Consider the following 25,033-nt stretch of genomic DNA (forward strand, 5'->3'; position numbering starts at 1 on the left):
TACGGTGTGCACAAAGCTCTGGTACAACTGTTACTTACATAGAATAGTGTATTATAACAAAATATGAATTTAAAGATATTTACATAGATGAAGGTTCTTTCAAACCGAGAACATTATCCATGATTTATACAATAATGAGTAAACCTAGGTGGAATTCATTTCACAAATCTGAAGGACTCTCTAGGTCTGCCAGAAAAGATCAAACACCTGACTGTATAGAAAAGAGCAGGTAATTTGAGGTATAAGGGAGGAAAAGTGTGTTCAGATGGCTTGGGTTTTCTTTTGAATGCAGGAGAGAGAATAGTGCAGATAGCAGGCAGACTAGTTTTTCCGACTCTGAGTTCTCTGCCAAAGAAAGACCTGTCCAAGGTATGTATTTTTTGAAAAACAGGAATTTGAGTAAAAGAGTCTTCGCTGCACAACTGGTGAAAGGCTGCTGAAACCATCAGCTTCTTTGCCAATTAATCTAGAAGGTTATCGTGGAAAAGTTTGAGTACTAAGCATACACATTTTTATGCTGATCAGCCTTCAATGGGAAACAGTTGGAACAGCGCGGGCAGAGCCATGCATGTTCCGACTACGAAATCCCTACCATGCTTGTCTTAACCACGCATACGTGTGGTTAAGGCAGTGTGTAGTCTAGCTGCTGCCTGCAGCTTGGCGGAATCCGGAACACACCAGGATGAGAGGACGCGCTGTGGTAAGTGAGGCTGGGGCTGGGTTTTGTGTGGGTAGTTTGTATGGGTTGGGGGCATAGGTAGCTAGGGTAGGTTTTAGGGTTTCAGGGAGGGTGGGGTAGTTTTTTAAGGGCTTGGGGTCGGGGTTCGGGGTAGTTTTTTTAAAAATAGCAGTTAGGGTTTTAGGCCTAAGGGCTTTTGAAGGGATTGGGGTATATTTAGGGACAGTGTGGAAGGTGAGAGGGTTTTTTTATATTTGGACCACAGGGCAGGAGTAAGTGCAGGTAGGGGGTTTCTGTGAAGTCCTAGTCAGGTAAAAAAGTGTTTGATTGCCAGGATAAGTTTACGCTGGTGATTGACATTCCATTCTGTAGCCCCAGCTTCTGTGAGCCCCAGCTTCTGTGAGCCCTAAATAGCACAGAGAGACAACTAAAAGCAAAGCTGTTACGAGCACAAACTCAGTTCAGTGCAATTTTACTTTAAATATGCTGTGTTTTCACTGCGGAAGTGTTTACATTTCTTTTCTTGTTTTCCCTAAACTGTGTTAAGGCTACTAAAAGGCAAACACCGTCCCCTTCTAAAATCTAAAAAGGCAAACATACACCCCTAAGCTGAGTAGAACAAACAGTTGACTGTGTACCCTGTAAAGATCTAGCACCTGACCTGCTATCCCTAATTAATACGCGTTGAATGGGAATCCCCCATTACTCTTGTGTGCACACTGTTAATGCTCCCACTGTTGCGGTGCAATCCAATACATGATTATACCAGATTTCAAACAAAACGCAAAGGTGCACCACTTGACAATAAAGCAAAGCATAATAACTGGTCTGTTTCCATAGAGTGTTTCTTTAGTCTTTTCTTTTATTCACAAAATCCTTGTTTAAAAAAAACACAGCCAACGCGTTTCAGCCAGTAAAGGACTTCTTCAGGGCATGAAAGCAGGAAATCGGGCACTCTCTGAAAGTATCGGCGACGGAGTGACCAGGATGGGTAGATAAAATATAGCACAAAGTTGTTTCAGCAAGAATGAATATCGAGAAGAGAGTACTTCTCTGTGGACAGTGTAGGAAATCAAAGGTATGAAACGTTGTTAAACCATTTCTATGGCCACACCGCAATGAGGTGTGCCACGGGTAACGGGACAATCACCCGATCTGCATCCGATTTGGAAAAAACACTTCTTGTAGAGCGAGTGTGTAACAGACTTCTCCACCTGTTTTGTGGTTAGAAATTTATTTTGAAAATTGTAGGTAGCATAAGGGTTTTAAATGCTCGAAAATCGTTATTTAGTAGCTTTACATTTGGCCTTACCTGCAGGGTTGAATAGGACCTGTAAAATGTGTATTGGACCGGTCTGTATCCAAGGAGATTCTGAACTCCGGAGCAGCTGCCAACCCCCTCTCCTTCGCACCAGTTTATGCTTTACAGGGCACCTGACCAGGCCTCTGCTATCCGCTAACACCTTGCACAGCCCCTTAAGCTTAAGGTCACATGATTGATTTTAAAATAGGTGTAATATTGTTTGTTGCTTCTGTGTTCGAACTGATTCCTAGGCAAGGGTTTCGATTTCACCAAGGGCTTAGGGTTGAGTTCTGATTGTTATGTTTTATCTATTTTTAGAGCGAACGAATTACACCAAGCGGTGTATCTCTGCGCTAGGCCTGTTCAAGTAACGCAACCATTAATTAACATGTCCAAGTTTTCAGTAGTCTCTTACATCTGGTGAAATCCACACAGCTGCGAAGTTCATCAGGAAGTTGATTCCCATGCCCTCGGAGCAGTGTAAGCGAAAGCCCTGCCTCCATATCTTGAGGCACGAATTAGAGGAATAGCTAGAATTCCTTATCACAAGACCGAAGTGTGTGTACAGGATGGTAGTAACATAATTTGTCCTTCAGATACTGCAGAGATCTTTGTAGTAGAGCTTTGTGGATGAGACCGCATGTCTTAAAGATGCGCTTTCTGACCAATAGCCAGTGGAGGGACCCCAGGATGGGGCCAAAGGAGAGCCTGCAGGGAGGTTACACACCAGTCGGGCAGCAGTATTTTGAATGACTAAAGTTTTGTTAAAAGGGTGTTATTGGCTGCCATAAGCAAGGCATTGCTGTAATCCAGGCGGCTGATAATCAGCACCTGGACTAGCGTTTTCCTATCCGAAGCCGGGAGCCAAGGAAAGACTTTCTTCAGAATACACATGGTCGCAAAACAAGTCCCTCTCTTTGCTGTTACATGGTTTTTCATAGACTGTTCATAATCAATTTTTGCCCCTAAGTTTTTTGCTGTTTGACTGGGGCATGGGGCAGTACCTAATTCCGCAGGCCAACAGTCCGAAAGACCATAGATGTTGCTCCCTGCCAAACAGAAAGAACCCTGTCTTTTCATTATTCTGTTGAAGACAGTTCCTGGACATCCAAGCAGTAGTATCTCTTATACAAATTGGGAAGCAATGCTTAGTACTCACAATGCCCTGTTTCATCGAGATGATCAACTGCATATCATCAGCATATAGGATTATTTCGAAACCGTACGTTATAACAATCTGCGCCAAGGGAGCAACGTGGATATTAAACAATGTTGGGCTCAACAATGAGCCTTGGGGCACATCCTTGGTGAGAGGTGCCAGCCGACATTTGAAAGAGCCCTGAGTGGTAATTTGGGAGCGATCTTCTAGAAAAACAGCTAACCACTGCAGGACAGCACCCCTGACACCTATCTCGTGCAGTCTGCTAATCAGAACTGCATGGGAAACTGTGTCAAATGTTGCAGAGAGGTCTATTAGAACCAGCGTAGCTGCTGCACCAGCTTCCGAAGAGAGCCAGATGGAGTTAGCAACTGCTACCAATGCGCTCTCAGTACCATTGGCTGCTCAGAATCCTGATTGAGAGGGGTCTAGAATTGCAGTATTTTCAAGTATTTTTCCTAATAAAGGATGAGGAGAAACAGGGCGCTATTCACTCACGTTATTGGGGTCTATGTTTTGTTTTTTTCTATGGGAACCGCCAGAGAAGTCTTCTATATCAAATGTACATTGGCTGATTCAAAAGCAAGATTGAGTGTAGGAAAGTAGGATATGCTTTCATGGTCACACCAAATTTTGCTGGTGTCATTTTGTTTTCTGACTAGTCTGACTAGGATACTGCTAATCAGCACCCCAGTCTCAGTGCTTCTTCCCTAAATTGGACATAGTGAGTACTTAGGTACAATCCAAATTGGCTATTGGTGTACCTTTGTAAGTCCCTAGCATATGGTACTAAGGTACCCAGGACATAGGGACACCAGGGGTTCCCCATGGGTTGCAGCATGTATTATGCCATCCGTGAGACCACTCCAATTGTGACTAGAGGCCTCCCATTGCAGACTGTGTAAGCTGGTGCTAGCACCACTTACGACAGATATAGGTTTCTTTATATCTGAGGTCACTACACTTAAAACCTATAAGTCACCCCTTTCAATCCTGAAGGCAGGGTGCTGGGTCACAAGTGTGAGGGTGCCCCTGCATGAGCAGGGCACCCCATCAACCTTCATAGTCCATTCTCCCAGGTTGTAAGTGCATCAGCCATTTTGACATATAGAGTGGCCATGCGTCATTACACGATGACCATCTCTAAACTGGCTGTAACGAATCCTGTCTATCAAACATGTTGGTATCATACCTCCCACACCATAAACAGTGTGGGAGGTATGATTCCATGCACTTTAAAGCTCCTCCAGAAGGCCCTCAGTGCTTCCGGTGCCAGTCTTCCAGAACCGGCCAGCAAGCTAGGGCTGCTGTCAACCAGAGACACGTTTCTGCTATCCTGCTGCTGAGCCAAGGTTGTGCAGGGGAAGGCTGAACAATAGGTATCCTGTCACAGGGAGGTGTGATCACTTCCCAGACAGGATTTAGTGTATTGGGACTGGGTGGGGGTGCTTGCCAGCACCACTGAGACTACTTGAAGTGCACATTTGGTGCATGGAGCCGTTCGCTGCCCCTCTGGCGCAAAACTGGATAAAGGACATGGGAGTATCCTCCTCACTGTCCAGCCACTCCTCTGGGAGGGACCCTGAATCCTACCAACTCTTTCCTAAGGGTATTTAAGGGCTTTTGTATACCCAAACCAAGGAGTATCTTGTATTAGAAATACAATCTATCAAAAAGTCATATGTAGACATCAATCATAAAACAGAAAAAAGAAACTCTTTATAGCAGGCTTGCTTCTTCTTTTGGGTTTTTATTTTTCTTTCCACTTCAGGTATTAGTTTTCAAAGATGCTTCACAAAAAAGATGATCAAATAAATCCAATTCAATTGATGGTCAAATATATCACAATACAGCCTACGCGTTTCGTCCTCAATAGGACGTCATCAGGGCTGTAAAAATAAAAAAGAAAAACAAATATGACTAACCATTCAAAAATACTTCAATTATCCAATCTACAATCCTACCTATATAACAATCTAAAGCAATATAAAACTCAGCCTGCCTATTTAACATTCTACCCATTGATATCATATGGTTACGCATTTTTAAAAAAACAGAACAACTCTTCCTGAGTGTGACATGTAACCTGTTCACCCTTCTTTTTAATTTACAACTTTGTTGTCTTCTCTAGCGGCATCTTTGCTGAAGTCCTCCATTATGGTCTACGGCGGTTTGCAACGTCACTTGACGCCTATGCACCCGGCTCGCCTGGCGCAGGTATCCTGGTTCCTGGAGTATCCACGCGTGGGGTGCCTCTCCAACCTTCCATCTTCCACTGGGTTCCTTCAGAGACCGCTGGGAAGGGTCCTTTTCCTTTAAAACTGCAACTGCGACTTACCCATTGGCTTGGATTGATCATGCGTTCGTGTTTACACACTGCACACGGCCTCCATGGGGTTCCTGGGTACTTACCTTGGGTGGTTCCTTGGGTCCCTAACGCTTCTCTGTCCTATGGGGCCATCCTGGAATGAAGTTGTGGTTCATATACCACTATTTTAGCATATGGTGTGTTCGCCCCCTGCGGACCACTGTGTATTTGTGCTACTTATGTGCTCTTTTTCCTAAGTATTGTGTGTTTTGTGCTTCTATCTCCGGGTAGTAGGTAGTACAATTGTATTAGTGAGTGTCCGTAATAAAATACCTATTTTTATAACTACACTGTGTGATTCATCTTTCACTTAACCTATACCATACGATTAAGTACTGTTAATACAAGCTGCTTTACACTCCTTCTGGACTAAGCCTGAAGGCTTCTCGCAGCAACTACCTCTTAGAGAACGTTCTAAGGTTATCTAAAACCACTAAAATCACCCTAAGGGTTGCCTGGATCAGTGCAAGGTGCTACCCTTATATAAGTGAGCCCATATACTAAGCCTGCGTCTCACATTGAGCAAAGGCAGAATCGCTACTGCTTATTCTACTGATAAAGAGGCTACAGTCTTTGAGGAACATAAGTCCATCGGAGAGCCTGATTTGGTATTATGCAAGGCTGTTAAAACTTGCTGTAATGTCAGTGGTTTAAACCTATCCCAGTGTGGGGACGGATTGTCATAAAGCAACATTGGGAGGTTTGAGGTAGATCGATCCTGATCCAATAGAAATTTTCTATAGATCACCTCAACTTTTTCCTCAAGGAATTCTGCGAACAAGTTGCAGAGTTGAGAGGCAGGTATTTCAAAACCACACGCTTGAGGGTGAATAAAATCATTAAGCACTTTGCACAACTCTTTGGAAGAGTTATCTGCATTATTTATTTGATTGCAGATCAATCTCCTGCTGGACTTTTTGATGAGAGCTTAGTATTCAGTGAGAGCAGATTTAAGATCTACTTTGTCATTCAAAGCCTTTGAGCCTCGAAATCGTCTTTCCAATTTCCTACACTCTGCCTTCAGCAGGCGTAGGTCATTGATGAACCAGGGGTCATGAGGGCTGGATGATGTCTGTTTAGATATTTTATAGGGTGCAAGTTTTTCAAATGTTGCCCCTGAGACATAATGATAGTTGTCTAGAGCAACATTATTGTTAGATTCATGGGTCCCAGTGTCCCAGGACACGGCCCTAGAACATTTCTTTGGTGTGATATTAGTCCAAAGTCTCTAAGATTCTTTTTTTTTTCTGCTATTGCCCCCTGCTCTGACCTGTCAGTAATGGCGTTACGAAATTTGATTAAATAGTGGTCTGTCCAGGAAAGGCACCACAACTCTCCACACCTAAGGCCAACTTACCAACAAGCACAAATTGACTTTGGGACAAATTAAAATTTGAAGACCAAGAAACACAAATATTATCCAAAATAGATCTGGACACAATACATTTGGTTAAAAAACTGAGTAACATCTTGCAGCTTTTGATATCCTAATCTCACCAAAAACAACAAAACATGCCTAAAGAAAACTGGCACCTTGGATGAATGCAGTACTTAAAAAGATTAAACAAAAAATTATAAAGGTGCAACAAACCTGACTCAAAACAAATGGCACTCAAGACAAACTTTGCCCACAAAAATACAACCGACGATACAAGTCATCTATCAAAAAAGCCAGAAAAGGCTACTGTTCAATCAGAATTCGGAATGCAAAATGTGCAAATAAAGAATTTTATGAAATTCTCACTGAATTCCTTTAACCTAAAGCACAGAAGGAATCTATCCTATTGCCCAAGAATTTATTGACAAACTGGCAAATCATTACATTACCAAAGCAAACGTTTTGGATTCCTATTTAATCCAAAGGAAAGCCACCAGCACCAGCCTTTTTCAAACAATATCCCACCAAGGGTAGGTTAACCCAGCCTCTGTTTTCCTTCAAACAACTATTAGAAACCGATTTTATGGATCTTGTCAAAACAAGTAGACTAGTTGGCTGCCCCTATGACCCTTGTCCACCACAAATCTTCAAGAACATTCTTTTACCAACCTCTGCTGATGCACCGTTCAGAACAATCCTCAATTATTCTTCAACAACAAGAGTTTGATAACAAGAGTTTTCCTGGAGACTCAAAAAAAGGCATGTATACGCCCATTAGTAAAGAAAACAAACCTGGACCCTAAAGAGCCAAACAGCTATGGACTTAGTTCTTCTGGATCAGGCCTAGGCAAACTAATAGAAAGAGCAGCTGACCCGCAAAGGTCTCAATTTATTTCATACTTTCCAACTTCCAAACAGGATTCTGTCCAGGAAGAGACGCATAGACTCTGCCCTAATCATCATCTATAATGACCTTAAAAACACAGCAGACCACAACGGGGTTGCTGCAGTACTTCACTGGGACGGTTCAGCTGCCTTCGACACAGTTTATCATCACACTCTAATCCAAAGACTCCGCAGAGCCGGCATAGAGGTGACTGCTCTCGACTGGATGACATCCTACCTTTAAAACAGAACAAATGCCATCTATACTCCTCATTTCTTATCCAAACCCTACATCATAAAAGCAGGGGTCCCTCAAGGCTCTATCATCTCACCCATGATTTTCAACATCTACATGAAGTCATCAATGATCAATGAATTTCAGCTTACCTGCTATAACTATGCAGATAACATAAACATATGTCTTAAACTGGAAAGCCCAAAAGACTTTGGAAACTGAAAAATCTTCAATTGGCTCTCAGCTGTTGATTAGTGGGTGACATGGAGCCATGTCAAATTGAATGCGTCCAAAATTGAGATACTCGCCTGTTGCGATTGGAAAAAAGTCCCACCTCCACCTTGCGTGACGATGTGGGACCACCTCCTAAAGTATCGAAGGAGGTAAAAAACCTCAATATTACCATGGACCCTAAACTGTCAATGAATTCCCAAGTGAATAAGTTCGCAAGATCAAGTTTCATTCCTGGGAAAACACTGTGACACGTCTCCCCCGCCGAGCACAGGTTAATCTGGGTTTATGCTCATGCCAGCAGCATAAAGGTATCACTTGTGGCTTTGCAAGGATAGCTATCCATTACAGATATTTGTTGTCCAGCCACATGGGCCCCTCTGCATGTTTTCTGCATGTATTAACTCTGAATGCATGTTTTAGAGTAGGTGCAGCTTAAGTTTGTGCAGGAGGTATATGGAAATTGTTTGAAAACCTGTCTTGTTTTGCTGTCTCCCCTCCTCCTAGTATTCAGAGTTGTAAAATAAGATTACCAAACAATGGCAGAGAGGGAGTGCAGGATGACCTAGTAAGCTGAAAATATCTTCACAATGTTGTATCATATTGGAGAATGAATATGGTGCTTCATACTACTTACGTAGTTGCAAAGGGCTCCTATTCTGGTCCCTTACTTGTGGCTTACTCTTCTCCATTACAGCAACTCTGCTGTTGACTAATTGGCACATGCTCTACTGCAATTTTGCGTTTTGGAAAAAGCATTTCGAAACTGCATGTAATATAAGGGGCATGGGTGGATACATCGGTTCACCTACCTGGACGACTGGCTAATCAAAGCACAGGCTCCAGGGGTTTGTCAGGAGAGCCTTTATTTAGCTAGTAATACTCTTGGATTTCTGATTTTGTGGCACAGGCAAGTCCACTATCAAGTTAATATGTCTTGTCTCTCGTGTGCAACCCTTTTTATTTACCCAATAGGATCATTGTGGCAGGATCTTTTTGTGTATTAAATCTTCTGATCTGGAACTGTTAAGATGACAACAGGCGGAATGCCATCTCTGTGTTTGACTTGAGCTACTTACAGTTAATGTGCACTGTAGGAAAATAACTGAGTGTTTGACATATTTTCTATAAGGAGAACATGTATATATTCTGTGCAGCTATCGCATTATATCTCTTTTTGCAATTCTGTGTAAAAAAAAAAGTTATTGAGTTTTACAAAGTCAAACAAATAAACGTTGTTGCAACCAGTAGTGTACACAGGTACAAGACATCACATGTATACAGTCGAGTGTTGTCATGCAGCTTTGTGCTGTGTAAAGGTTTATGGTACATTATTTTTACAACTTAATCCTCATTGTACCCTGTGGACTCCTGGGGAGTCCAATTGTTTTGTTATTCCATAATCTTATTGATCATCCCATCCCAAACCATTAGATCTTCTTCAACCATATCATCTCGCCTCACCAGTTTCATATGTTGGGTATCTGCGACCGGCTATTTCAATAAGTCTTTTTGTAGAATACCTCTCGTTTGCTATTGGTTTTCTGTGATGAGTCAAAAAAGTGGAAATTGTTGCTGGAGATGGCAATCAATTGTGTCAGTTTGAGATACAGTCAAGGTATTTTTGATAATCAAGGCTCTTTATTTTTCAGAATTTAAATAAACAAGCTTATGACCTGGCGAAGGCTCTGTTGAAGAGAACAGCCCAGTCCATTGAACCATACATCACTAATGTAAGTCAGTATTTTGCATACTTGTGTTATTAAAGGGTGCACATCTCCTTTTGAGATGCATTGAGAGCTTTTTCAGAATGAGCATTTCTGAAACCTTTTTCCATGCCACCGTTCTCCACTGCAATGATTATCTTTGTTACTGTGCTTTTCTATCTGAATTACTGCTTTCTGCTCTATACTTTACATTTGGCTTTTTTTTCTAAAGGCTGGTGTTAGGAAAGAAATGCAATCTGAATACTATGTCAGAAAGTAAATGCATGTCACAGTACTGCACTTCAAAATAAATTATCTTAAACGTGATGTTTCAGGAAAATAATGTCCCTACAAATACTATACCATGCAGGAAATGCCAGGGAAATATTGAGAACTCGCTCTTAGAATATCGTGGCCGAACATTAAGTGCTTATCAAATTTTCATTCTAGGGTGGAAGTGATGCTATCGCTCAAGTCTATTGAACAAACTTAATTTGGATCTCGATTAGCTTATTGCCACCCCAGTGATAGTCACATATGTTTTAGTAGGTGGTCTTTGTTATCCAGTGTCTCTTTGTTGGATGTTTTCAGTATGGAGGAAGCTTTGACCAGTTGGACAGCACCTCCTATTTGCTGCAGTGGCCCAACCACCAGATAGTTTATGCCAAAGTTTAAAACCATGAGATTGACTTAATCTCAATTCATCCTTAACCTTCCATACTAAGACCTCGGCACGCCTGTGACCTTAACTGTTAAGACTTCTGTAAGGCGATAGAGTCCAAATCGTTCGACATTGACTTACCACAGTAAGGAAGCAAAGCCTTGGGAATGGCAAATCTGATACTGGCAATGGCGACCTACGGGTTTTGACGATTTGAATGTATGTAGGTGAGTGTAGTCTATGATGGTGGTGAAATTGTCCGGTCTTAATTTTTAGACAACCTACATCTGGATTTAGGGTGTGATGCTTAAATGAATTGCATAATCCCAGAAGAGAAAGTATTTTTTTGTGTTTGGTTGAGCTTAGCGAGTCATTCCTTTGCAGCATAGTCTTTATGCATTCTGAGTTCTGAAATGAGAGTTTAAATTGCTGCAAAATGGATTGCGAAGCAATTAAGAAACTAAATTTGACTACCGATGTTTTCCCTGTAATTTTGACAGTTGATGGAAGTAGAAGTGATAGTTTAAGATAATACTGACTGACGTGAGTTCAGCCGTTTAAGAACTTTTCTCAAATAAAAGTAGAGCATATCACTTTAAAAATAAGCACTTTTGTCTACTATGATTTTACTTCATGGTTTGCTCTTTTCATGTAACATTTACGCCCAGTCTTTCTTTTTATCCAACTTGTCTGTAATAAGCTACCCAATGTCTGTTCAGGGAATTGTTTCTCAAGGCTGTAAAACCAAGCCCTTATGCAGTAGGCCACTCTTCTTGTTTTCCCCTTCAACGTAGCTAGTTCCTACTTCCAAATCAAACTGAAACATGTCTCTTCATCATTGAATAGTCAGGATGATGAACACTAAATACCCTTAGCTCATGTGTGGGGTTTATTTGGTGCATGTCAGCAGACCCATTGTAAAAGCACTTTTTGAATTTTCTTTCAACCACAAATAGGGTGAGCCAATTTGAGAGGCAAATGCCTTTGATGTGAAGCGTGTTCTCCCTTAGAGAACTGGAGATAACCGCAATGAAATAGTGCCCATTAGGCAGCAGCATCAAATAGCGGGAAAGAAATTCCACACTTTTAAGGGAGACCGTAGTTCACCCATTGCACTGCACTGCCAGTTAAAATACTTAGTTTATTTTTCTGACTCTTATTTATTTTCCATGTAGCCTCCGAGATTACCTGGCTTAAGTTTTGGTAATTTTGGGTTCTTTTTTTTGAGTTTTATATAGATCGAACTAGATTCGAGACATCGGGTATCAGAGCGCTTTACATGAGCACCAGTTTTGTTACAGATGGGCATGTTTATTTGTGTTAGGCACAGGGAGATCGAGTGATTTGCCCAGAATCACTGGATGTTGCGCGTGCTTGCCGAGACTTGATCCCTGTTCCCCAGCTTCGAGGTCGACCGCTCTAACCCTAAGGCTGATTTACTTTTTTTGGCACTATTCATTTTTTGGACCAGTTGTTTTTGCCGGTTTGTGCCTGATACAGGGCAGAGACGCTACTCATTTGCAGGAACATAGGTTCTCCCATGACTGGGGCATATAAAGGCAGGTGTGCCAAAGGCAAGCCTGTCTGCGCCTGTCCGTCGCCTAACACTACTGGGAGCTATGCCCCCAACACTCTCATTCGAGCCATCCTGCCAACTGCCATTACCACATAAAAGACATATAGTGGCAGCCAGTTGGTCTGGTTTTAATATGCTAATACAGTCAAGTACATGCAAAAAGCAGCTTTTTTGCCTACCCATGTTTCACTTGTCAGCACATTACTAGTCCTATCTCCTACTTGCACTCATAAAATGGATGCAGCTCACCTTACGCTTTCACATTTACATTGCTCAGCCTACACTCACAGCGCTCATCCTGCACAAACACTTGCCCTATTTGTACTCACAAAGTGTGCCCCCTACGCACTGCACCCTACATGGGAACAACAAACAGCAATCCCCCTACCTTCACGGCAGTTACTTTGCACTTCCACAACGGACAGCTTTCACGCTGGACTCGCAGCAGCGTTCACCATACTCTGACGTCAGATCTATAAACGAAAGCTAACCAGGGAGCCGACAGTAATAAGGTCTGTTTCCATAATGGAAACTATATGTAACAGCCAAACAGTCTTGAATCCAAGCGGAAGAGGTAGCGATAAACTCCTCTGTCTCCTCTCTGGAAAACTGAGTGAAGAGATGCTCTTACTTCCCTAGTAACAGTATTCACCAGCATATACATTTCTTGAAAACTCCTTAAAGATGACATATACAAGGGAGCTATGGAGTAAACAAATGCCTTACCAAGCATTCAAATTAATAATAAATAAAGCTGCAAAGTTCCACTCATTATTGACCGATAAAGATCTTTTTCGAACAAGAAGTCACTCGTGGACACTGATTAATTAATACTTCTAAAACCTTGAAACAAGCGGCCTATCTAGACTCCACCTATTCCATTTACCTAAAGAGGAAATTAATAACGTTCAGGTTCGGACAGTTCCCTACTCTTGCGGAAGCCCCTCACTGGAAACCAAAAGAAAATGATAATTGCCGCCATTGTGGTTATAAAAAAGAAGACCTCATTCATCTTGTATGTCACTGTAAGACATTGCAACTAGCGCGAACCACAATATTGCGGCGAGCATTTCAGGACAGAGGCATAAGATCGTGCAGGAGAGCTATCATATGTGGACTAGACTCCAATGACCCCCAAATTAATTGTAAATTGATTAATTTTCTACGAATTCATGAGCATGCACTGAATGTTAAATCATGTTAATAATTTGGAAAGTATTTTACAATTGTATAATCTTCTAAGATTTTATGTTTTTGTAGAGATGCAATTTTTTATGTGTAGCAAACTTTTAATATTAAAATTTGGTATATTGTTATGGTTTTAACTAACTGAACAATAAAATAAACAGCTTGCACTAAGTCGTGACCACCATGAACTACCTCCCCCTCGTATGCTTGTCCTGCAACGTGAAGGACATCAGATATATACCGGAAATAGTCGTACATTGTCATTGCTATGTACGAACACATATGTCTTTAGCCTTTTGTACATGCAGAGTGGAAAGTTACACAGCACATATTTAGAGAGAGGAAGCTGCTTTCTTAAAGGAAGGAGTCTGTCCTTCGCCCTGCGTTGTGTGTTTTTGCATTTTCTGAACTTTTGAATTTAGTAATTGCACAAAAGGAATTGAGAGATATTCGTTGAGACTCCTTGGAGAGCTCCATTCAAGCTCATTAGAGTGAAATGCGTAAGAAGAATTTGCACGAGGTAAAAGTATATTTCAAAAGTGAACATTAAAAAAACCTATATCTCAAATACAGGATTTTGCTGAAGTATTTTGTTAAAAAAAAACTTTGTCCCCGACTGTTAGCTTTCATGTTTTGAGGCATTGAAAGGGAAGCACTAAGTTTGTATATTAGTACAAGTAAAAGGTTTTGCATTGGGTCACAATTTATGGAATGGCAGCAAAGATCAATGATCGAATCAAATATTGAACATACCTTGAAACATGCATTGGTAAAGCCAATAGCTCTAGCTTACATGTAATTGTAATCGCATTTATATAGCGCTTACTACCCCTGACGAGGCATCAAAGCGCTTTTTTAGCGAGTGCCACGCTACTCCGGAACCCATAAATGATTAGTGTTGAATTACTATAGTGAAATATGAATGTGATTTAAGTGGTGGATAAGTTAGTCAATTATTTGGATTCAGAAGGATAGCGGAAGGATAGAAGAGGGGAAAAAGGTTTGTATTTATATAGCGCTTTTTACCCCTGATGGGGTGTTGAAGTGCTTTTTTGGCGAGTAGCACGCTACTCCAGAAACCCATAAAGCATTAGTGGTGAATTAGTATAGTGAAATATGAAAGTAATTTGAGTGGTGGATAGGTTATTCAGTTATTTGGATAGAGATGGGTAGCGACGGGATAGAAGAAGGAAAAGAGGTTTGCATTTATATAGTGCTTGCTACCCCTGATGGGGTTTTGAAGCACATTTTTGGCGAGTAGCATGCTACTCCGGAACCCATAAGGATTAGTGTTGAATTAGTATAGTGAAATAGTGAAGCGACCATCCTGATACAGAACTCACCGGGGACTCTGGGATTTCGCTGGCCATAGCGCAGTCGGCGCTTGCATCTCCACCGGCTGTTGGTCCCCCCCGCCGCCGCGACCGGAACACCATGAGGCCGCCGAGCGGGGGGACTACAGCCCCCACAATCCTTTGCCTGTCTGCTCCGCCCCTTCCCGCCCACTGACGCGCCTAGGAGGCGCTGAAAAGGTCAGAGCCCCATCTGGGGAGCGGGCGACCATCCTGATACAGAACTCACCGGGGACTCTGGGATTTCGCTGGCCATAGCGCAGTCGGCCCTTGCATCTTCACCGGCTGTTGGTCCCCCCCGCCGCCGAGACTGGAACACCACGCGGCCGCCGAGCGGGGGGACTACAGCCCCCACAATCCTTTGCTGTCTGCTCTGCCCTTTCCCGCCCACTGACGCGCCGAAAAGGTCAGAGCCCCGTCCGCGTTGCGGGACGCACGCGGGCTAAGCCCGGGCAAAGGGCGGGCCCTCTGTGGCCCTCAAAGGCCAGAGGAGGTCGGGCCGGGCAACCACTCTTGGTTTTGGGGACAAAGGACATGAACCAAGGTACGCGCATCTAGAGACTATCCACGAACACTTCTGCTTCCCCTAAATGGTCTATTTATTGGCCAATAAGATACCCACTGGACCGATATAGGTCCGTGTATGTTATTATTGGTTATTACTTAGTTGTACCATGGCTTTTAAAGGGGCCTCCAAACAAACACTCTCTCGGGGGGGTTCACTCAAGGGGACACTGGACTAAAACCTAACATGGGTAACATCGGCAATTGAGAGAGTAGAACATAGTTTGTCTACAGAAACTACATCCTGCAAACGATCCCCTTTGATTCCAATTGACTCTCCGAACTCTTTATTACTGAGGGAATTAAACGAAATTTGTAACACCTAGGTACTTCCAAGCAGAACAGGGAACTGAGCAATTCAGTCCCACAACATGCCCTATGGGAAATAGAAGCCCCCAGTTTAGTAAATCACCCCAACCAAATAAAAGTCCCCTGGAAACTCCTTCTCCATTAATAGACAAAGTTAACACTCAAGCGACCATGCATTCCCAGGTCCCTCCCCAGAACAGAAAGCGTAAAGGTGCGGAACACAGGGGGAGTCTAGCGAAACATCCAAAATTGATTTCAAGTCCCTCCTTGGTCAAAGCCATCATCACACCTGAACTACTTAAAGTATGTCCAATACTGGATACTTCTGTATCCATTTTACCATCCAATCTCTTGGCCCAGCTTGAAGAACTGGTTAAAACTTTATTATCCCCGCTCATAGAAAGGATAGAGAGAATTGGGGAAAAGCTCACAATCATAGAAGAAACTATCAAGCTAAGCAAGCAACTGCAGAGCTTAGTTGCTTCCAATATGCCTGAAACCACTGCACATAGCAAAACTGCCCAAAATCGGTCATTCGATTCCACATTACTAGCCTCAAACAGCAAGGAAGTACCCAAAAAATCGACAAAGGAACCGAGTTCTGCCGCTAGAGCAGGGCCGACCAAAGTAGCCACGAGCTCTGAGGGGTCATTTGCTAACCAAGGTAATATGTGTAGAAAAATCAACTGTATAAATCCACAACCAGAGGCAGCACCTTATGTGTGTGTCCTCTCGGGACTGCCAGTGCTCATAAACGGGAAAACTGAAGGGCATCAGGACCTCAAAAATAAAGTACAATTTTGGTTAACTAAGAATAGACCCCTCCCATCTAATATTGATGGAAGAATCTTAAATGTCAGACGGGTGGGATGGATAGGTTCCCGTCCTAAGGATATGGTTGGAGACCTGGTAATTGTTAACTTCAGGGATAACCAGGTCATCCCATATCTACGTAGCTGGGATTCACAAATAGGAGACGGGCCCATAGCAACAAGAGAATTGTCCGATTTCTATCCCAGAACCGCGTATTTGCCCCCCACAAGATGGAGCGTAGAGGAAAATCACCGGATGGGCAGGAGGGGCCCCGTAATGAGTAGTTACAAGACACCCACTTACAATCGTTATGACTCTTTTCATGGCTTAGATTTGGCGATCTGAAAGTATCCAATAACCACAGTTACCTTTTTGTGTTGACTAATGTAATGAATCTTAATTGATGTCACCTATGTGCTCTCTTTTTAAAGCTTGGATATAGTCTCAAATTCATCTCACTTACTCAATTATAATTGTTTCTTTTTTAACTTGCAAAATCTATCCTGTTGGGTTGACTTCTTACTGTGTGTTCACAGGGAAAATTGATTCAGGTTTTTCTTTTAATTATATTTTAATGCAAATGAAATTTGTACGTTGTATGCTTTTATGGTTATCAATTTTAACCGAATAAATCACTTTGATTTGAGTGGTGGATATGTGAGCTATTGGCTTTGCCAATGTATTTTAGCCATGTTGTACAGCAGCGTGGCTGCTGTTCAGCATGGCTAAAAGTTTGTGGCGCAGAGTAGCGTTTAGTGGGGTGGGGTGGAGTGACATTGTGTGGAGTTGGGTGCCATTGAGTGGGATTGTGATGGATAATACAAACCCCGCGAAATTTGAAACTATTGACAGTCGAGTGCAGTACTGGCAGGAAGAAGGCAATCGCCGAAACGCGTCCCAGGCGCGAGACTGATGCTAAATACGCTGTAATTTTGGTGCTGTATGGCGGAATTTAAAGCCCTGTTGTAACGAGACCCCAGCTGTGTCAGGCCTGGTTTCTGAAGAGGAAGCGGGATTGGTATATATATATATATATATACATATATATATATATAAGTAAGGCAACGTTCTCTTTGGGGCAGGGATAAACTGAGCAAGCCTTGAAAACTTGGAACTGCACATAGTTGGTCCATGCTCCAAGGAGGAGCTAATTAAAACCTGCATTGGCAAAGCCAATAGGTATTGCCTAAGCAAGAGCTATTGGCTTTGATAATGTGTTTTAGCCATGTTGTGCACCAGCGTGTCTGCTGTTCAGCAAGTTAGTGGCATGGAGTGTCGTAGAGTGGAATGGCGTGTTGTAGAGTGGAATGGGGAAGAGTGGAGTGGAGTGGAGTGTTGTGGAGTGGCAGAGAATGTTGTGTATTGGAGTGGTGTAGTGTGGCGTCGCGTAGAGTGACATATACTGAAGTTGCATATAGTCGAAAGGATTGGTGTAGAGTGCTTTGGCACATAGTTTTGCAGAGTATTGTGGCATAGAGTGCAGTGGCATTTAATTCAGTGGCATACAGTACAGCGTCACAGAGTGGAGTTGAGTGGCATAGAGTGCAGTGCTGTAGAGTGGTGCAGAGTAGATTGCAGTGGTGTAGCAGAGTGCAGTAGCGCAGAGTGAAGTAACGGAGAGTGCAGTGTTGTAGAGTGTCAGTGCAGTGGTGTAGAGTGGCGAAGCGAGCAGTGGCGAAGGGAGCGTTATCACAACATGCAGTGGTTAAGAGTAGAGTGCAGTGGCATAGAGTAAACTGGTATAGAGTGCAGTGGTGGAGAGTAAATTAGCACATCATACAGTGGATTGGTGTAGAGAGCAGGGGCATAGAGCTGTATTGCAGAGTGGCGTAAAGAACAATGACGTAGAGTGGAAATGTGCAGAGTAGATTGTTGTGGCCTAGACTGGAGTGGTGTAGAGTAGAGTGGTGAATAATGCATTGTCATAGAGTAGAGTGGCGAAGAATGCGTTGGCATACAATAGAGTGGTACATGGTAGAGTAGAGGCGTGTTGTTCAGTGGTGCTGAGTGCAGTGGAGTGGTGTAAAGTGTAATGGTGCAGAGTAGAGTAGAGTGCAGTGGTGTGGTGTAGAGTAGAGGTGAGTATTTATGACGTGGTAACATACTGTCATTACAGACTATATTTCCAATTGAAATGACCATTACATTTTCACAGACCTACAGTTTTACTAATAAAACTATAAGGTGCACAGGCGAAAATATGTGAAAATACATCACCTAGTGTAATGATTTGTTTTGATCATTTGTCTTCCTAATTCTGAAATATTCTAAAATACTTCGTGTAAATGTTGTCATGTGCTAGATAGAAACTCCTTCCTACCCCCAGTATCCACCAAGATTGTGACATAAATGCTCTCACTTTGAAGTCGGAGAAAGAAAAGTAAGCAAGCGCCTCGGAAGACGGCGCCTGACACGATAAGAATGAGATTTACTGGTCTGTTTACAGAAGGGAAGCACCGGGAAGGATACTTTAAATAAGGGTTGTGCATGGAATGATAAGATCTCAAGGTGTACAGACTTAAGCAAACCAAGCCAGCAAATGGAAAGCAAGAACACGTGTGTTACAAACCACAAATGGCAAGCAACGGGCAGAATGCATTCCTAGGTCAACTTTATGAATGTCCCCAAAATGTCTTTAGCAAACCAGACAGCTGTGAGGTCAGGCAGACTGTGACCTAAAAGGTACGGAAGCCTATGGGAATAACAAATAGAATGCTATCAAATGAGAGTGAAAACGAAAACAACAAATGGCATGTTGTGGCCACTTGGTGGAGGCAAGATGGCCGCTGTAGCACTGTAGAGGGCAGTCGCTAGCTCTCCTCTCTCCTACCTCAGGATGGATCTGGACTGATATATACGGAGATACGGAGATACGGGGATGTGGATGTTGGCTGTTTTACTGTCCCGCGTTACTGCAGGCTTTTACTGGGTAACATCTGCTAACACTGGGGCAGTCCTTCTCGACTATTGGAGGAAAGTAATAACTGCTACTAAATCAATCCACAAAATGTCACAGAAAAGTAAAATGGACAAGGACAAGGATAAACCATCAGGGCCGATTAAAGGTCCAGGCGCGATCCCAAAGATGCCAGCTACCGCCGTTAAGAAACAGACGGAACAGATTAGCCGGTCTGTTAAAAGTACTTTGCTCAAAAAAACAGACAAACATGACAAACATGACAAACATGAGAAGAAGGTCGAAGCAAAGCCAGAGACTCGTCTCGCAGCGAGTAAAGCGGCGAGGCAGGTAGTCCTGGACACGGAAGCAAAAAGCCAGCGAGCTCAAGTACTGTCAACAAAGGAGCAACTGCGGCAATCTACCTTACCGGAATCTTTCACAACGAAGACACTCCCGCTGACCCAAGGGCAGGCACCCGATCCCCAGCAGCCCCGCACAGCGAGAGAAGCTCCACTACCGAAGCAGACTGAGCCGGGATCTACGAGTCTGGCAGCCGGGCTCAACGCGGATGACGGAGAATCAGCAAACCGCGAGGACGCTAGCGTCAAGGGGCCGGTTGCTGGGCAACCGTGGAAGGCTGCGGGAAACAGCGTGCAACAAGCGGAGCAGAGCGCGGAGAGAGGCAAGGGGAGCGAGGAGGACGCTGGTGCAAAAGGTAACGCGCTAGAGCAGCTGGAAAAGCGCAATAATAGCCAAATGCTAGATGCATTGAAGAATGTCGAACTAGAATTGAACACTAAAACTCTACTGCAAATCGATCCAAGCTGGGGAAGTACACAGAGCCTAAGGGACCAACAAGACCCCGTATTTGGTCAGGAGAATAGCAGAGGAGGAAGAGATGAGAGAAGAGCCAGGGGGGGCTCACCTGAGTTTTTTTTCAGTCAACGAGGGCTCTGACACTACAGACATTAGCGGACCAGAAAATGAGGAAATGGGAAGCAGCACGGAACAGTCACTAGACTCTGATACAAGTAAAGGCTCCAGGGATCAAACTTCTAGAAAAAAAAAGACAAAGAAAGCTGGAGGTAGAAATGATGGAAGAGGGTCTAGAAGTAGTATGCACAAGAAATTGTCATGGGACTACTCTGCTACATCAGAGACATATGAGGAAAGAGATCAAAATGAGGATGAAAATGGGGAGCCAGGGAATCCCCAAAATGTGACACTGGAAATGCTTTTCGGAACATTGAAGCAGATGCATTCAGAGGCCAGAGCTGAAAGTAGGAGAGCGAAAAGGGACACAAAAAAGCTGCAAGCATCTATCAGGCGAGTAAGCAGGAAACAGGAAGAGGTCGAAGTAAGAGTAACTCAAGTGGAAGAGAGGACTAGCAGAGTGGAAGATGAGGTGACAGATTGGAAAACCTTTAAGGCAGAGCAGGAAAAAGTGGTGGAGGACTTGCAATGGAAGTTGGAAGACTTTGAAAACCGCCAAAGGCGAAACAATGTAAGACTTTTGGGACTGGAGGAAGGACGGGAGGGCCAGGACCCTAGAGGGTATGTGATTAAAATACTGTCTGAAGCATTTCCAGATTCAAAATGGCAGTGGGAACTCGAAGTACAGAGGGCCCATAGATACCCTATGTTCATAAAGAAAAGCCGTGGGGGGCCAGAGAAGGCACTACCACGGGCAATGTTGGTCTTCCTAGGGAACTTCTTAGCAAGGCAAGAGATAATCGACAAGGCCAGACCTGATACCAGAAAGACTGCCGATGGAAATACCTTCTTTGCCAGGCCGGACTTCTGCCATGTCACCGTGGAAAGAAGGTGGAAGCTAAGGCAGATGATAACTCCCTTCCAAAAGCAAGGGGCGGAAGCCTATCTGTTATTCCCGGCAAGGCTGAAAGTGATAAAGAAGGGGTATACAAGGATGTTTACATCAGAGATAAAAGCGGGGGAGTATCTCGAAGAGATTTCAGATCTAGACAGAAGAAGAAGAGAGAACAGACCTAGAACACCGTCAAAATCCCCCACAGCCAGTCCACCAAAAACTCCGTAAAGCTAATAGCAACTAAATGTGTACAGAATTGATAGCCGTGGAAACGGGGTGGGAGAGAGTAGCGACTCTGCAGACTACAGGGGTCACACATAGGTCTGATAGACCTATTTGCCTGTGATAAGGGGGGGTGGGATCCAGAGGGGAGGGAGATAGCGGGAGGGAGGGGGGGGAGGCTGGAGGGGGGGAAGGTAGGCACTTAGGTGAGGGGCACATGCACAAGCACAAGTTTAAGCACAATGCAAGTAGTAGAGAGAAGAAAGACTTGAAGGATAAAGTATGCACCAGTTTTGTTTTAAAAAGTGAAGGTAAGGAAATAACGAAGCAACCAAGTACAGGAAATGGGAGAGGGAAAAACCCGATTTGTAATGACCTGTAGGATAGTTTCGATAAACATCTGCGGACTAAACGATTTAAATAAAAGGCTTAAAACTACCGCCTATCTGAAATCATTGAATCCGGATTTAGTATGTCTTCAAGAGACCCACATTGAGGGTACCAAGGGTTATTTACTAGAACAGCTTGGTTTTAACGTATTAGCGAAAACTAATCAAAATACTAAAACGAGGGGGGTGGCCATCCTTGGTAAGAGACACGATTCGCAGGTAAAAAGAAAGAAGGAAGATCAATGGGGTAGATGGGCTATAGCTGAATTAGTGTTCAGAGGGGAAACCATTACGGTGGTCTCGGTTTACGGATCTACAGGAGACGACCCTGAGATCTTTCAACACCTAGACACAGAGTTAGCACAATGGCCAGAACCCATTATTTTATGTGGGGATTTGAATATACATGACGTAGACAGTAGCTTCTTAGATCCTGGTAGGAATTACTTAGGTAGGAAAAAAAGGACCCACCGAGCCTTATCAGATATGGTAAGGAATAATTCGTTAGAAGATCCATGGTTAAAATGCCATCCTAATCTAGATGGGAGCACCTACTTCTCAGCCCCCCACCAAATATTGGTCAGGCTGGACTACTTTCTAATTTCAAGAAGCCTGATGGATAGAGCAAGGATTGATAGGGAACCGAGGATTATATCAGACCATAATCCATTAGTATTAACTGTAACAATTGGACAAAAGAGGAATAAAGAGCTGAGTCAGTGGACATTTGATAGGACACTACTACAAGATCAGGGCTACAAGGATAGAATGAACAACTGGATTAAGGAATATTGGGAGATAAATAAGGGCACATCAACACCAGGGATAGTCTGGGACGCTTTTAAAGCTAGCGTAAGAGGGGAAACCCTGAGCTTTGTCATTAAGACACAGAGAGTATCAAAAGCAAAAGCTGAAGAAGATACTAATCTAGTTAGGGAAGCAGAAGAAGCACTTATCTCAGCCATATCTTCTCACGCCCCCATTGACCAGATCTTATTGAAAATAGTTGCCCTTAAATCTGAAGCCCTGGATGGGATGGCGAAAAAGACAGTGGAGAAATACATGGCAAATAAAGAAAAGGCTTATGAACTCAGTGAACGAGTAGGCCATATACTGGCTGTGCGAGCTAGGCAAAGGGAGGGACTGGCTAATATCAAGGAAATCAAGAACTCTCAAGGGGATATAGTTAAGGAAGCTGGGCAAGTTAGAGAGGTCTTTAAAGAGTTCTACACGGAACTCTATACACAGGATGGCCAGGAGAATGAGGATGATATAAGAACTTATTTAAGTGAGATAGAGCCTCCGGTGATAGGTGACCTAGACAAAAACAGCCTGGAAAATACACTGCAGCTGAACGAACTGGTGGAGGCCCTGGGGGATCTACCATCTGGGAAAGCAGCTGGCCCGGACCAGTTGCCAGTAGAATTTTATAGAACTTTTCAGCCAGTGCTATTAGAAGAAATGTTTAACGTGATGTTATTAGCACAAAAGGGTGAGGCTGTGCCAGAATCATGGGGAGGTGCAGATATTATTGTGATTCCTAAGAAGGGCAAACCCATAGATGTCCCGGGCTCGTACCGCCCCATTACGCTAATGAACGCAGATGTCAAGGTGTTTTCCAAAATTTTGGCAAAAAGGCTATCAAGGGTAATAGAAACACTGGTAGCTCCCTCACAGCACGGCTTCATTCCAGGAAAGGGATCGACTCAACACACTAGGCAAGTAATCACGGTATTTGATGCAGCAAACACGCTAAAAGATCCCACGGCTGCTCTGTTTTTAGATGCTGAAAAAGCATTTGACAGGGTTTCCTGGAGATACTTATGGGAAGTTCTGAAGTGGAATGGTATAGGGGCAGGATTTGTAAAGGCCCTACAGTCTTTGTATATTAATCCAACTGCTAAAATAAGGGTCAACAGAGGGCAATCAACCGTAATTGAAATTCACAGAGGGACAAGGCAGGGGTGCCCATCTTCTCCACTGCTCTTCGCTCTATATCTCGATCCCTACATACGGAAACTCGAAGCTAATGATGAAATTCCGCCGCTAGTTCTTAATGGATGCAGATTTAAAACGCTAGCATATGCAGACGATGTGGCTATTCTGACTGCACAACCTATAGTAGCTATTAGAACAACTGAAGCCGAAGCGGGGCGATTTGGACAGTTCTCAGGGTATAGCCTGAATAGCACCAAAACCCAGATTGTTAAAAACCAGTGGGTAATATGTAATGACGATAGAGTGGTAGAAGCAGCAACTTACCTAGGGGTGCGAATCACAGCAGAGATAGATAGTATCGTTAAAAGCAATCTCGACCCCTTGTTGACCTCTGTAAAAAGGGATTTGGAAAAAATGAATAACTTATATTTATCATTGGTGGGATGCACAAATATTATTAAGATGATGATTTTTCCTAAGTTTTTATACTTTTTTAGGGCCATACCCCTGCTATTTGAATACAGCTGGTTTAACAATATAGAAGCCATTTGCAACAGGTTTATTTGGGCACACGGCAAGACCCGGAGGGCCTATAGGTTTATGACATTACCTAGGGAAAAAGGGGGATGGGGTGCACCTGATTTTCGCTTATATTATATGGTTACTGTCTTGCAATATATACAAGGGCTAATTGGGGGGAAAGTTGATGATGTAAGAATACAAGATATGTCCACAAAGGTTTATACTGTTGTACTAAGGCCAAATGCCTGTAATTGCTTTTTAAAATGTTTAGATTATAGCTACTTTAAAAGAACCAGGTTTAAAACTGTTAGGGCGGCAGTTACGATATGGAACGCTTTCCTAAAGAAAGTCAAATTGGGTAGATATAACAGATATGTTTTGTTGCTTAATAATAGATCGCTCCCGGGGGAAATTTTTGCTGATCAAACCATGTTAGATTGGGCAGCGAGCGGGATTACGCAAATAGGGGACTTATTTGACCAGGAAGGGTTCATGCAATTCGCAGATCTGAGAGAGGCATATGGTATAGGGAATAGGGGCTTCTTCAAGTATTTACAGATCAGAAGCTACTTAAAGAATAAATCAGGAGGGCCAGTAGGATTTAACAAGATAGAAATAATGGAGAAAATTACGAAGTCGAAAATTACGAAGTCGAGGGACTGCACAATCAGGTCTTTTTACGCAGCCTTGGTGAAAGGAAAGCAGGACGATCTAGAGAAATATAGTACGAAATGGGCAGACAAAATGGGGTTTGAGCGTAATCTATTTCTTGAATCCTTAAACTTAGGCTGCACAATCTTAAGTGCTGCCCCGCTGCAGTCCCAGCAT

The 25,033-nt window shown here is 43.2% G+C and overlaps 1 protein-coding gene across 2 annotated transcripts in view; it reads left to right on the forward strand.

The window, feature by feature from the left end:
• The window catches only part of PDS5B (PDS5 cohesin associated factor B), a 772,752-nt gene that overhangs the window by 86,513 nt on the left and 661,206 nt on the right, over positions 1-25,033 (forward strand). For both annotated transcript variants that reach the window (XM_078657163.1, XM_078657161.1), the window contains exon 7: positions 9,891-9,971. In XM_078657163.1, coding sequence (XP_078513289.1) covers positions 9,891-9,971 — 81 coding nt within the window. The remainder of the gene's footprint in view (positions 1-9,890; positions 9,972-25,033) is intronic.

The sequence above is a fragment of the Lissotriton helveticus genome, chromosome 8, assembly GCF_964261635.1.
Source record: "Lissotriton helveticus chromosome 8, aLisHel1.1, whole genome shotgun sequence".
NCBI lineage: Eukaryota > Metazoa > Chordata > Amphibia > Caudata > Salamandridae > Lissotriton > Lissotriton helveticus.